The 15,780-nt window shown below is 38.4% G+C and overlaps 1 protein-coding gene across 2 annotated transcripts in view; it reads right to left on the bottom strand.

Annotated features, from left to right (window-relative positions):
- Window positions 1–5,812: 5,812 nt before the first annotated feature.
- Window positions 5,813–15,780, bottom strand: part of LOC133552827 (probable E3 ubiquitin-protein ligase MID2) — a 295,874-nt gene continuing 285,906 nt past the window's right edge. For both annotated transcript variants that reach the window (XM_061900338.1, XM_061900337.1), the window contains one exon: window positions 5,813–15,432. In XM_061900338.1, coding sequence (XP_061756322.1) covers window positions 15,018–15,432 — 415 coding nt within the window. In that variant the 3' untranslated portion in view covers window positions 5,813–15,017. The remainder of the gene's footprint in view (window positions 15,433–15,780) is intronic.

The raw sequence follows: 15,780 nt of genomic DNA, 5'->3' as shown, positions 1-15,780 counted from the left end.
AAATCGAAGCTTTTTTGCAATAACTCGAGCGTTTTACTTCAACATATTGTAAACAAACAGTTACGATACATTCGTAGTGCATGTATTCCTCATAAGACATGTTTGTGACATGAGGCCATTTGCATTTCTATGTACATTATCATTCAATTTAAGAAATTGCAATTTTTGTATCACTTCTCACTCTTTCACAAGTTGGGGGTCCAAAATGACCCAATCTCACACCCGATGCAACTTTGACTGTCAATACTCTCCCGCTTACACATCTGATATATTATATTGCATCCGATGCAACTGTGACTGTAAATACTGTCTCACTTGCACAGCTGATGCAACTTTGACTGTCGATACTGTCCCATTTACACATCTGATGCCATTTCTCACACCTGATGCAAATGTGACTGGCAATACTTTCCCACTTACAAATCTGATGCAACTGTGACTGTAAATACTGTCCCACTTACACATTTGATGTCATCTCTTACATCCTATGCAACTGTGACTGTCAATACTGTCCCACCTAGAGATCTGATGTAACTTTGACTGCCAATACTGTCCCAGTTACACATCTGAAGCAACTTTGACTGTCAATACTGTCCCACTACACATCTGATGCAACTTTGACTGTCAATATGTCCTACTTACACATCTTATGCCATTTCTCACACCTGATGCAAATGTGACTGGCATACTTTCCCACTTACAGATCTGATGCAACTGTGACTGTAAATACTGTCCCACTTACACATTTGATGTCATCTCTTACATCCTATGCAACTGTGACTGTCAATACTGTCCACCTAGAGATCTGATGTAACTTTGACTGCCAATACTGTCCCAGTTACACATCTGAAGCAACTTTGATGGTCAATACTGTACCACTTACACATCTGATGCCAACTCACACCCTATGCAACTTTGACTGTCAATACTGTCCCACTTGCACATCTGATGCAACTGTGACTGTCGATACGTCCCACTTACACATCTGATGCCAACTCACACCCGATGCAACTTTGACAGTCAATACTGTCCCACTTTCACATCTTATGCCATCTGTCACACCCGATGCAACTGTTACTGTCAATACTGTCCCATTTACACATCTGATGCCATCTCTCACATCCAATGCGACTGTGATGGCCAATACTGTGCCACTTAAACATCTGGTGCAACTTTGACTGTCAACACTGTCCCACTTACACATCTGATGCAACTTTGAATGTTGATACTGTCCCACTTACACATTTGATGCAACTTTGACTGTCAATACTGTCCCACTTCCACATCAGATGCAACTGTTACTGTCAATACTGTTCCATTTACACATCTGATGCCATCTCACACCCAATGCGACTGCCAATACCGTGCCACTTAAACATCTGGTGCAACTTTGACTGTCAATACTGTCCCACTTACACATCTGATGCAACTTTGACTGTTGATACTGTCCTACTTACACATCTGATGCGATCTCACACCGGATCACACTTACATATCTGATTTCATCTCCCACACCTGATGCAACTGTGACTGTCAATAATGTCCCACTTAGACATCTGATGCAACTTTGACTGTTGATACTGTCCCACTTACACATCTGATGCAACTTTGATTGTCAATACTGTCCCACTTACACATCTGATGCAACTTTGATTGTCAATACTGTCCCACTTACACTTGGGGCGGCATAGCTCGGTTGGTAGAATGGCCGTGCCAGCAACTTGAGGGTTTCAGGTTCGATTCCCGCTTCCCCCATCCTAGTCATTGCCGTTGTGTCCTTGGGCAAGACATTTTACCCACCAGCTCCCAGTGCACCCACACTGGTTTACATGTAATTTAGATATTGGGTTTCACTATGTAAAGCGCTTTGAGTCACTTGAGGAAAATCGCTCTATAAATATAATTCACTTCACTACACATCTGATGCAACTTTGATTGTCAATACTGTCCCACTTACACATCTGATGCCATCTCTCACACCCTAAGTAACTGTGACTGTCAATAATGTCCCACTTAAGAGATCTCATGTCATCTCTCACACCCGATGCAATTGTGATTGTCAATACTGTCCCACTTACACATCTGATGCCACTTTGACTGTCAATACTGTCCCATTTACACAACTGATCCCATCTCACATCCGGTGCAAATTTGACTGTCACCTGTGAAAGAGTAAGTAGTGACACAAAAACTGCAATTTCTTAAAATGAATGAAAATACAAATAAAAATGCAAATGGCCTCATGTCACAAACATGCCTTATGCGGTATACATGAAATATGAATATTTTGCAACCATACATTTGAAAGATTTTGAAAAAAATAACACAGGGGATCATTTTTGTGCATCAAAAAGTTAAATGACAAAGAATGACAAAAATGGACAAAAAACAAATACGCTAAAAATGCATAAAAATAAAATCAACCAAAAAAGTGCAAATGTGAAACATTATTATAAAATATGTGCAGTGTAGAAACAAGTGGATCATGTGCAGATAGTCAGTCAATACATGCATTTAAAAAAATATATCAATATATAAATACAAAAAAAAATGTGAATTGAAATACCATCACAAAATCTAAAATACAATTAAAGAATGAATACATGTAAACACTTGGATCTCTAAATTCTCTACCACTTTACCACTCAGTTTGTCCGCAACATGGACTAAAAGTATTGGGTCGTCATAACAGTACATGCTCTGGACAAAAGTATTGGGTCATACCAATCAACAGGAGTTGATCAGGAGCTCCGAAATCCCAATTATTCGCCTGCGCCTTGCACAACAGTCACCGCCCATTTACTGCCGGTGCGACAGCGAGGTGTCCCAATACTTTTGGCCATGCAGGTGAAAGTCCACGCCCCCTCCACACACACACTGTAGTAGTATCGTGTAGTTGTGTGTGCCAAACAGTGCCATCAAAGAGTAGTTTTCGTGATAAAACGATTGATCATTTTTCCAAACAAGGAGCGATCCTTCTTATCCTTCCGGTCTTTCTTCTCCTTGCCCTCGCCGTCCTTCTGCGTCTTCTCGTCCTCCATGGTGGTGACCACCAGCTCCTGCGGGGGGGAATAACAAAAACAGGTGAGTGCAGGTGTGCAAGGCAGGGCGGGGAGGAACCTTACCATGTATTTGAGGCTCAGATGTTTGATGTCGTCCACCATTTGGCTCATTTCCTGCAGGAGAGCTTCTCTCTCCTTCAGCAGCTTCAGTTTGTCCCGGTTCCAGCTGGCCTCCTTCTCCGCCACATCCAGCGCCAGCTCGTCCTTGGCCAGCCGCAGCTTTTCCATCTCCGCCGTGGCTTGGCACAGGTCCGCTTTGCTTTTTGAAAAGATCTTCTCGCCGGCCTCCAGGAGCTTGCACAGCTCAAAGTTCTCCATCAGCAGCTTCCTGTAGTCCACCTCCAGACATTTGAGGTAAGAGTCCACGTTGTGCTCCTTCTTCAGCCACCCCGACGGACATTCTCCACTCAGCAGATTGTAGCGGCGCCTCATTTGCGCCTCGTTCGCGCTGCCGTCCTCCATTTTTGCCACTGGGCTGACTGACTCCGATTAGTTTTAGCTTATGTTTTTTTTTTTCCTGAGGTGTCATATGGCTGTCATGTCCGCTGGTGATGACGTCACAAAAGGCAAATGTTTCTGCTATACATAGGAAGCTGGCTGATGACATCATCAAATGGCTGTGTTGTGACTGGAGGACGCAACCACGGTGAATCCCGGACTACAAGACGCTACTTTTTTCCGACGTTTTGAACCCTGCGGCTAATTTATACCGTGTGGATCCTCCAAGTTTTACAATGACTGCTGCACCAGGTCCACTACGACCTACATCGTGATGTATGCGGACGACACGACAGTAGCGGGTCTCACCCGTCACAACGACGACATGGACTCTAGGGAGCAGGTGAAACATCTGGTCGACTGGTGCAGAACCAACAACCCGGTCCTGAACGTCGAGTTCACTGGCGCAGGACCAAAAATCCGGTCCTGAATGTCGACAAGGCCAAGGAGATCATCGTCGACTTCACTGTCGCATTACCGACAACCCGTTCCTGAACGTAGACAAGACCAAGGAGATCGTCGTCGACTTCACTGGTGCAGGACCAACAATCTGGTCCTGAACGTCGACAAGACCAAGGATATCGTCGTCGACTTCACTGGTGCAGGACCAACAACCCGGGCTTGAACGTCGACAAGACCATGGAGATCATTGTCGACTTGACTGGTGCAGGACCAACAACCTATTCCTGATCGTCGACAAGACCAACGAAACCATCATCGACTTCACTGGTGCAGGACCAACGACCCGGTCCTGAACGTCGACAAGACCAAAGAGATCGTCGTCGACTTGACTGGTGCAGGACCGACAACCCGGTCCTGAACGTCGACAAGACCATGGAGATCGTCGTCGACTTCACTGGCGCAGGACCGACAACCCGGTCCTGAACGTCGACAAGACCAAGGAGATCATCGTCGACTTGACTGGTGCAGGACCAACAACCTATTCCTGAACGTAGACAAGACCAAGGAGATCGTTGTCGACTTCACTGGCGCAGGACCAACGACCCAGTCCTTAACGTCGAAAAGACCAAAGAGATCGTCGTCGACTTCACTGGTGCAGGACCGACAACCCGGTCCTGAACGTCGACAAGGCCGAAGAGATCATCGTCGACTTCACAGGCCCAGGACCAACAAGCTGGTCCTGAACATCGACAAAACCGAGGAGATCATCGTCGACTACACTGGCGCAGGACCAACAACCTGGTCCTGAACGTCCACAAAACCGAGGAGATCATCGTCGACTTAACTGGCGCAGGACCAACAACCTGGTCCTGAACGTCGACAAGCGCAAGGAGATCATTGTCGACTTCACTGGCGCAGGACCAACAACCCGGTTCTGAACGATGACAAGACCAAGGAGATCATCGTCGACTTCACTGGTGCAGGACCAACGACCCGGTCCTGAACGTCGACAAGACCAAAGAGATCGTCGTCGACTTGACTGGTGCAGGACCGACAACCCGGTCCTGAACGTCGACAAGACCATGGAGATCGTCGTCGACTTCACTGGCGCAGGACCGACAACCCGGTCCTGAACGTCGACAAGACCAAGGAGATCATCGTCGACTTCACTGGTGCAGAACCAACATCCTGGTCCTGGACTCACGCACCTGTCAATCGCTGCACCGCCATTTAAGCCTGTAGTTGCCAGGCAGTCTTCACACCCTTGTTATCCATGCTGATGATCCATGCTCTTTTCTTGTTCCGAGTAAGTTCTCTTTCTTCATGGCATAGTTTGCAAGTTTTGTTTTATGTCCATAGTTTACGTTACAGTAATAGTTTTTGTTTTCTTAGCCAAGTTTTGTACCTCCGCTGTGAGCCTTGTGTTTAGAACCTTTTGTTTTTTGTAGTACTTTTGAGTAAATTTTACTTTTTGAAACCGATACCGATAATTTCCAATATTACATTTTAAAGCATGTATCGGCCGATAATATCGGCAGTCCGATATTATCGGACATCTGTATATGATGTATTATATTGTATGAAATATGCTATTATTTTTTCCCTGCACCTCTCAATCAGGCTTCCATAGCTAAGACATTTAAATACTTTTTTCGGTAATTTACCAACAAGACAAGAAAACCACACTTTTTTTTGGGATCTGACTTTTATTTGGACGTAAAATTCACATAAATAACATTGGTTTGCATGTATTGGATATAATATACAGGCGTATATAATATATATATATATATATATTTCCCATCCAATTGATGACTTTATGATCCTCATTGGCGAAGATGTCATGTCACAAATGCAACGCCGCTCTTTTTTTTTTTTTTTTTTTATCAAAATACCAACAGGGGAGGAGAGTGTTTCTTCTGAGTTGTGTTGAAAAGCAAAAAAAAGGAGGAGAATCTATTGCATTGTCTCTAAGGTGGTGCACTGCACTGCAAGGGCTACCGAGAATCATTCTCTGTATAGATTTTCTGTATGGACTGAAGAAAGAAATAACACTGCAAAGTCTGATATATATGAATGGCGATTGACTTTTTCTTGTTTTTTTTTGTTGTTTTTTTTAGTCACCACCGAATAGGTGACCCTCAAGGAGCTGTGGACCTGCAGCAAGGTCACAAATTCATGCAGTGACCCGACGGGCGGACACGCTCCGATGGCCCCCGTTGTCAGTCTGGATCACGGATCAACACGCGGCTGGCTTGGAGCCTGCGACTGACGGCCAACAAAAGCGGTTCCAAGTATCTCACAAGTCGGGTGATGTCCACAAACACTCAGCGTCGTCTTCACATGTGCGTCGTTCGTCCTTTGCAAGCAAGGAATCCGATCTTTTGCACAACAATAAACTCTGTATTGTTAATTCTTCGTCTTTTGCAACAAAATTTAGTAGGATTTTTTTGCACGACAAGATAACATTCCCAATGGCAAGCCTTTTCTACAAGAATTTAGAAAGATTTTGCATGACTTTGTATTGTTAATTGAAAGCATTTAACAGGAATTTTAGTAGGGATTTGTACAAAAATAACATCTTGTCAATTGAAAACTTTTTGAACAGGAATTGAGTGTTTTTTTGCGCAAAAAATTACATGTCAATTGCAAGAATTTATTAGAATTTTGCCCCCCCAAAAAACCTGGATTAATTGCAAGCCTTTAACTGGAATTCAGTAGGATTGTGTACCAAAAATAGCAAGCTATTAACACAATAAATTAGTAGGATTTTGTACTAAAAAGTAGTTCGTCAATGGCGAGTCTTTTACACAGGAGTTTTTAAATATTTATTTTATTTTTTAGGAAAAAAATAGTCAATTGTCACATTTTTGCAAAATACTAATTTAGTAGGGTTTTGTACAAAAAATGACTTTTTATTGTCATTGTAACATTTTATAGGAAAAATTGTAGTCAGATTTTGTATTAAAAATATATTTGCAATGTCATTTATAACATTTTTATACAACAATTTAGAAGGATTTTGTGGTGAAAATAACATTGTATTGTCAATTGTAACATTTTTGTACAACAATTTAGTTGGATTTTGTACCAAAAATAACCTTGTATTGGCAAGTGTAATATTTATATACAATAATTTAGTAGGATTTTTGCACGACAAAATAACATTCACAACTGCAAGCCTTTTATACAAAAATTTAGAAAGATGTTGCATGACTTTGTATTGTTAATTGAAAGCCTTTAACAGGAATTTTAGTAGGGATTTGTACAAAAATTACATCTTGTCGATTGCAAAACTTTTTAAAAGGAATAGGTGGGATTTTGCACAAAAAAGAACTTTGTCAATTGCAAGAATTTAGTAGAATGTCGCCCAAAAAACAACTTTAGATAAATTGCAAGCCTTTAACTTGAATTGAGTAGGATTGTGTAACAAAAACAGCAAGCTATTAACACAATAAATTATGAGGATTTGGTACTAAAAAGTAGTTTGTCAATGGGGAGTCTTTTACACAGGAGTTTTTAATTTATTTTATTTTTAAAGAAAAAAATTTGTCAATTGTCACATTTTTGCAAAAATAATAATTTAGTCGGATTTTGTACTATATTAGTAGTATTTTAGTAGTCATTTTTATTTATTCATTTAATTTTTTAGGGAAAAAACAACATTTGTATTGTCAATTGTCACATGTTTGCCAAATAGTAATTTAGTAGGGTTCTGTAGTAAAAATTACTTTTTATTGTCATTGTAACATTCCATAGAAAAAAATGTAGTTGGATTTTGTACTAAAAATATATTTGTAATGTCAATTATAACATTTTTATACAACAATTTAGAATTATTTTGTGGTGAAAATAACTTTATATTGTCAATTGTAACATTTTTACACAACAATTTGTTGGATTTTGTACCAAAAATAACCTTGTATTGTCAAGTGTAATATTTATACACAATAATTTAGTAGGATTTGTGCACGACAAAATAACATTCACGATTGCAAGCCTTTTATACAAGAATTTAGAAAGATTTTACATGACTTTGTATTGTTAATTGAAAGCCTTTAACAGGAATCTTAGTAGGGATTTGTACAAAAATAACATCTTGTCAATTGCAAAACTTTTTAACAGGAATTGAGTGGATTTTTGGGCAAAAAATAACATGTCAATTGCAAGAATTTATTACAATTTTGCCCCCCAAAAAAACCTTTGGATTAATTGCAAGCCTTTAACTGGAATTGAGTCGAATTGTGTAACAAAAATAACAAGCTGTTAACACAATAAATGAGTAGGATTTTGCACTAAAAAGTAGTTTGTCTTTTACACAGGAGTTTTCATTTATTTATTTATTTAATTGTAAAGGGAAAAAAAATGTCAATTGTCACATTTTTGCAAAATAATTTAGTAGGGTTTTGTATTAAAAATGACTTTTTATTGTCATTGTAACATTTTATAGGAAAAAATGTAGTCGGATTTTGGACTACTTTAGTAGTCGTTTTTATTTATTTATTTATTTCATTTTTTAGGGAAAAAAACAACATTTGTATTGTCAATTGTCACATGTTTGCCATATAATAATTTAGTAGGGTTTTGTACTAAAAATGACTTTTTATTGTCATTGTAACATTCTATTGGAAAAAATGCAGTCGGATTTTGTACTAAAAATATATTTGTAATGTCAATTATAACATTTTTATACAATTTAGAATGATTTTGTGGTGAAAATAACTTTATATTGTCAATTGTAACATTTTTATACAACAATTTAGTCAGATTTTGTATTAAACATTACCTCGTGTCAATTATAACATTTTTATACAACAATTGATTTTGTAATAAAAATAACTTTATATTGTCAATTGTAAAACTTTTAAACTACAATTTAGTTGGATTTTGTACCAAAAATAACTTTGAATTGTCAACCGTAATATTTATACACAATAATTTAGTAGGGTTTTGTACTAAAAATTACTTTTTATTCTCATTGCATTCTATAGAAAAAATCTAGTCGGATTTGTGATGTCAATTATAACATTTTTATACAACAATTTAGAATGATTTTGTATTAAGAAATAACTTTATATTGTCAATTGTAAGATTTATATACAACAATTTAGTCGGATTCTGTACTAAACATTTCCTCGTGTCAATTATAACATTTTTATACAACAATTCAGAATGATTTTGTGCTAAAAAATAACTTTGTATCGTCAATTGCAGCATTTTTATACAACAATTTAGTCGGATTTTGCATAAAAAATAACCTTGTATTGTCAACCTTAATATTAATACACAATAATTTAGTAGGATTTTGTACTAAAATAACTTCTTGCCAATTGTGACATTTATACACAACAATTTAGAACGATTTTGTGCTAAAAATAACTTTATATTGTCAATTGTAACATTTTTAAACAACAATTTAGTTGGATTTTGTACCAAAAATAACTTTGAATTGTCAACCTTAATATTTATACACAATAATTTAGTATGGTTTTGTACTAAAAATTACTTTTTATTCTCATTGTAACATTCTATAGAAAAAATGTATTCGGATTTGTGATGTCAATTATAATATTTTTATACAACAATTTAGAATGATTTTGTGCTAAAAAATAACTTTATATTGTCAATTGTAAGATTTATATACAACAATTTAGTCATATTCTGTACTAAACATTACCTCGTGTCAATTATAACATTTATATACATCAATTTAGAATGATTTTGTGCTAAAAATAACATTATATTGTCAATTGTAACATTTTTAAACAATAATTTAGTCGAATTTTGTACCAACAATAACCTTTCATTGTCAATTGTAACATTTACACACAATAATTTAGTGGGATTCTGTACCAAAAATTAACTTGTGTCAATTATAACATTTTTATACAATAATTTAGAATGATTTTGTGCTAAAAAAATACCTTTATATTGTCAATTGTAACATTTTGATATAACAATTTAGTCGGTTTTGGACCAAAAATAACCTTGTATCGTCAACTGTAGAATTTATACACGATAATTTAGTAGGATTTTGTACTAAAATAACTTCTTGTCAATTGTAGCATTTTTACACAACAATTTAGTCGGATTTTGTGCCAAACAATAACTATTATCAATTGTAACATTTATACACACTAATTTAGTAGGATTCTGTACTAAAAAATACCTTCTGTCAATTAAAACATTTTTATACAACAATTTAGAATGATTTTATGCTAAAAAATAACTTTATATTGTCAATTGTAACATTTTTACACAACAATTTTGTCTGATTTTGTACCAAAAATAACCCTTTATTGTCAACTGTAATTTAGTCGGATTTTGTACCAAAAATACCTTTGGGTTGTCAATTGTAACATTTTTATACAATAATTTTGTCCGATTGTGTACTAAAAATAATTTTGTATTGACAACTGTAATATTTATACACAATAATTTAGTAGGATTCTGTACTAAAAATGACCTTGTCTCAATTAAAACATTTTTATACAACAATTTAGAATGATTTTGTGCAAAAAAATAACTTTATATTGTCAATTGTAACATTTATACACAATAATTTAGTAGGATTCTGTACTAAAAATTACCTTGTGTCAATTATAATATTTTTATAGAACAATTTAAAATGATTTTGTGCTAAAAAATAACTTTATATTGTCTATTGTAGCATTTTCATAAAACGATTCAGTCGAATTTTGTACCAAAAATAACATTTGATTGTAAATTGTCACATTTATACACAATAATTTAGAAGGATTCTTTACTAAATATTACCTTGTGTCAATTATAACATTTTTTTATACAAGAATTTAGTCGGATTTTGGGCAAAAATAACTTTGTATTGACAACTGTAACATTTATACACAATAATTTAGTAGGATTCTGTACTAAAATTTACTTTGTGTCAATTATAACATTTTTATACAATAATTTTGTCCGATTTTGTACTATGGGCAGCATAGATCGGTTGGTAGAGCGGCCGTGCCAGCAACTTGAGGGTTGCAGGTTCGATTCCCGCTTCTGCCATCCTAGTCATTGCCGTTGTGTCCTTGGGCAAGACACTGTACCCACCTGCTCCCAGTGCCACCCACACTGGTTTAAATGTAACTTAGATATTGGGTTTCACTATGTAAAGTGCTTTGAGTCACTAGAGAAAAGCACTATATAAAGATAATTCACTTCACTTCACTAAAAAGAACTTTTGTTTTGACAACTGTAACATTTTTGTACAATAATTTAATCAGATTTTGTACTAAAAATAACTTAAAAAAATAAAATGTTCAACTCATTTTCTAAAAATAAAAACAAAAAATGCTTGAATGCTTTTTGTAGTAAACTTTAAGGCATTTGTAATAACTTTCAATGTTTTAGAAGCTAATAAAACATGTGGCAAATCATTACAAACTGCGTCATTGTTTACATCGGGTAATGAGGTGAACATTTATTCTATTATTACATATCGCATTGCGTAATAATGCATTTATACATGATGTGTCGTTAAAAGGGCTTTTGATCCAATTTTTCAATTAGTACATATTTGTATTGCACTAATTTCAACCTGTGACATCTAATCCAAAGGGTAACAAAATACTTAATTGGTCATTTTGTTGAGAACTGAAGTTTAAATAGATTAGGGGAAATAAATGAATATAAAATGTCTTCATTGGCTTGGCAGGTCATTAAAGTGGACTGTCACCATTTAAGTGCAGTAACACAGCACATTGTGTGCAATTTGGTTCTAAATTCTTGTGTAAAACGATGCACGGGCTAAATCCAACACGGGACTAAAATCACGGGGCGCGAAATCCGTTTTTTGAATGTGAACTGGGTGTCGAAAGGTGAACGGAAGTGCACATCATTGGTTCTACAGCGTGATCATGCGTTCATCACAGTGAGGCCAAGCCAAAGGAAAGGTGACGAGTGTGTGTGTGTGTGTGTGTGTGTGTGTGTGTGTGTGTGTGTGTGTGTGTGTGTGTGTGTGTGTGTGTGTGCGTGTGTGGACACCGACAACAACATAGGAAAACACCATCATGCTGTGATGCTGCAACAGTTAAAGTGTAAAAATCCACACCCCCTTCCCTGAATAATCCAAGAATAAAGTGTTCCCTCGCTTTTTTTAAAATGCGACTTAATATTTTGTGTTTAAAAAAAAAAAAAAATCACAAAAACAAAATATCCCTTTGCTCGACAAGACAATTAAAATATTCTGGGGAAGTTTCGATGTGAAGGAGGGGTGTCATGTCTATCGTTATTCTCAAAAACCCACTTGGGAGAGATTGAGTTGTGTTTGCTTTTTTTCTTTAAATAGTGCATGATATGTTAGGTTTCAAAATAAAAGCCATAAATAACACTTTCCATAGAACTCTTATGATACAAGTTAAGTAGTCACGTAAAGTAAATCTGGTTGTGTGGACCCGCTCACGGTCAGGTCCAAGAACAGTCCTCTTACAGTAGATACTGACTCTGCAGCAAATGGTCAGTGATATTAGACTTGTTGATTAGAACATAGGACTGGGCGATATATCGATATACTCGATATATATAGAAAATGACTATATTGTAATATCCGGGTATACGTTCTCACGCAGTTGCTTTTAGCTGCGGGCATTACACTACAGACAGCAAGCGCACCTTCTTATATCCGTCACGTTATACGTTACATACATATACGCCCTCGCGGAGCAGAGAGGTAGCAGCATGGGTAACGTTAGCTGTGATGCTAGTGGAGCCGTGCGAGTGGTAATAAGAGAGAAAGAAGGCGCGAATCTGGTAACAAATGAAGGAAGAATTAATTCCCAGGAAAAACAACTGAGGGTCCATGGTCTGGCGGATGTTTGGCTTCAAGTGGGAATATGTCGAACGGACAACCGTAATTTGTCGAGTGTGGGGCAAAAGCGTTGCTACGAAAAGAAGCCTTACTGCTAATATGTAGCATCACTTGAAAAGTCACCTGCTAGAGCAGGGGTCAGGAACGTTTTTGGCTGAGAGAGAGCCAAGAATCCAAATATTCTAAATGTATTTGCGTAAGAGCCATATAATATTTTTTATAACACTTAACACAACTAAACACGTGCATTTTTAAGTAAGACCAACATTTCTAGAGTATAATAAGTCTCTTATTCTCTGTAATAACATTGTTATTCTGAAGCTAACTGTGGAGGGGGCGTGGCCTGCGGGCCCGCAGCGAAGCGTGGTGTTGCCAGGACCGGCCTCGAAATCAGCGACAGGTGCGTAGAGGGCCCACCTGGGCCTTGTTATCTAATCACCTGTCGCCCTGTTTATAAGCAGCAGCCAGGAGGAGAGACGGGGTTGGGGCTGGAGCCGAAGTGCGAGCGAGAACGAAAGAGAAAACGACAATTGCTGGAAAGCAACTGAGAGACTTATTGAAAAAGAAAACAATATTGTAACCCTGAAACAGGCTCTCGTGTCGGTGCTTGGTGGTCTGAAGAACCCCCAGGAGGGCAAGCCCCACACTAACCAATAATAAATACCGTATTTCCTTGAATTGCCGCAGGGCATATAGTATGCGCCTGCCTTGAATTACTACCGGGTCAAACTCGCTTCGCAAAATAATTAGCGCAATCTTAGTATTACCGCCTGGTCAAAAACGTGACGTCACGAGTGACACTTCCCCTGTCATCATTTTCAAAATGGAGGAGGCTGATTTCAATAATTTGAACTCTCATAAAGGGAAGAAAATTAAGAGCTAGGTATTCAGTAGGATTTAAGGTCCAAGCTATTGAATATGCTAAAAAGAACAGTAAGCAGCTATGTTTTATTAATATACCGTAGCTGCGTGTGTCAAATATAAGTCATTAAATTACTCCCGCCGCCTGCTGGTGGTAGAGGGCGCTAGTGATCCTTCTTGCGACTACTCGGCTGCAGAAGAAGTGACAACCAGTGCAGTGATATGTGCTATAACGCGGGGGGTGCACGACGGACCCTTTAGGATGTAACACCACTACTCTTATGCTGGCTATGTAAACAACCGGGCTGAAATAAAGCTTGTTCCAGTCCTAAATACCCAGTGTATTATTTATACAATAACACTTCATGGTGGCAGCGGTGGGATAAAGAGCTCACCCACGGAGCAGAACGGGAGGGGGAGTTGTCCGAGGGTAATTCTGTCGTCGCCCGCACTACACGTGAGGAGCCGAGCTAACGGATAGCAGTCGGGAGCCACCCAGACGAGAGAGCCCTATGGCTACACACCTACCGACCATGAACTGGACCAGCAAGAGTGAGCAGCGTGTGTTTATTTTTTACTCTCGCTTGCACTTTAAACATGGAGGATTACATATCTAAAATAAAACAGTTTTCTAAACTGGACTTTCAATCAAAGCAGGAGGTAATAAATGAAGATCTCCATCGAGACAGAGACTTTTAAAACTGAAGGAAGACTTCTATAAACAAGTTATTGATGCTTTTGATCAGAAGGAGCTGCGCATGGACTTCATTTATAAGTAAAGGCAAGACCATAATAACGTTTTTTTTAAATTAAATGTGCTTTTCATGATGGTACCCTTACATCACACTCAAATTTTTAAGCGCAGGCCTACATTTACCGCATGCCTTTTGTAAGGGCCGGAGTGAGAAGAGGTTTTAAAATAATTAGCGCCCCGGCGGCAATTCAAGGAAAAACGGTAATCATCATACTGGTGTGATTATATGCATTAAGTTTTAATTCAAGGCTAAGGCAAAATATCGTATATATATATATATACGTAGATATATATCGTGTATCGCGACATGGCCTAAAAAATATCGAGATATTAAAAAAAAGGCCGTATCGCCCAGCCCTATTAGAACCGAAACCGTCTTTTAACTGATGGAAACTAGCGGGACTTCTTAGGATATCGAACTGCTTGACAATTTCCCCAGTTTCAGTTGGTCAAAGGTGACCTGTAATGCCGGGACTTTGGGTAATGATGGTCAAGTTTGAATACTGATGTGCATATTTTAACACGCGGTAGAAAAGTCCGCTTCTAACGCTTTCTCCACCGACCTCACAGATCCGTGCCTCGCCGGTCTCAAGGTGCACCCGTCCCCACCTCAGTGGCAGGTCTTCATCCCGGTCAAGTAGGGGGACTCCTGTCTGCACAGACCCATCTGCTGCTCCTGCTGGTCCAGAGACATGCCCTCCACAAAGTCCGGCACGGGGAGCCCCGACAAGATCATCACCGACTTGTTCCAGATCATGAAGGTGGGCACCACGGGCAGGAGGAAGGAGATGTCGAAGGTGTGAATGTGATGGGAGTTCATGGCGTCGTAGAAGGACAGAGAGTTGTTGTCGTAGTCCAGCAGGACGCCGAGGCGCCTCAGCTGCAGGCTGGACTCCACCAGCATCTCCTTGCCGTCGTGGCGCACCATGAAGTTGTTGTTGCAGCGGGAGAACACCCACGATGAGGAGTTCTTGCCGCTCCATTCATTCTTGGGGGCGGACTTGTAAGCCACGCCGATGGCATACCTGCAGGGGGGGAGTGGCACATTTTGGAATGCATTAACAAGCTCAAAATCTTAATGACTTCTTTAGTGGAGCGGCTTATGCTGAGGACACACACGGGCCCGTTGGGGACTTCCTGCAGGAAGCGGTCTAGATCAGAGCCAATTAGTGCAAATGATATAATGAGGAGTATTTTCATCTCTCACAAGAAATACAAACCCCGTTTCCATATGAGTTAGGAAATTGTTTTGGATGTAAATATAAACAAAATACAATGATTTGCACATAATTTTCAACCCATATTCAGTTAAATATGCTTCAAAGACAACATATTTGATGTTCAAACTGATAAACATTATTTTTTTTTGCAAA

The sequence above is a fragment of the Nerophis ophidion genome, linkage group LG05 (assembly GCF_033978795.1).
Source record: "Nerophis ophidion isolate RoL-2023_Sa linkage group LG05, RoL_Noph_v1.0, whole genome shotgun sequence".
NCBI classification, from domain to species: domain Eukaryota; kingdom Metazoa; phylum Chordata; class Actinopteri; order Syngnathiformes; family Syngnathidae; genus Nerophis; species Nerophis ophidion.
This window is presented reverse-complemented; position numbering and strand designations above follow the sequence as displayed.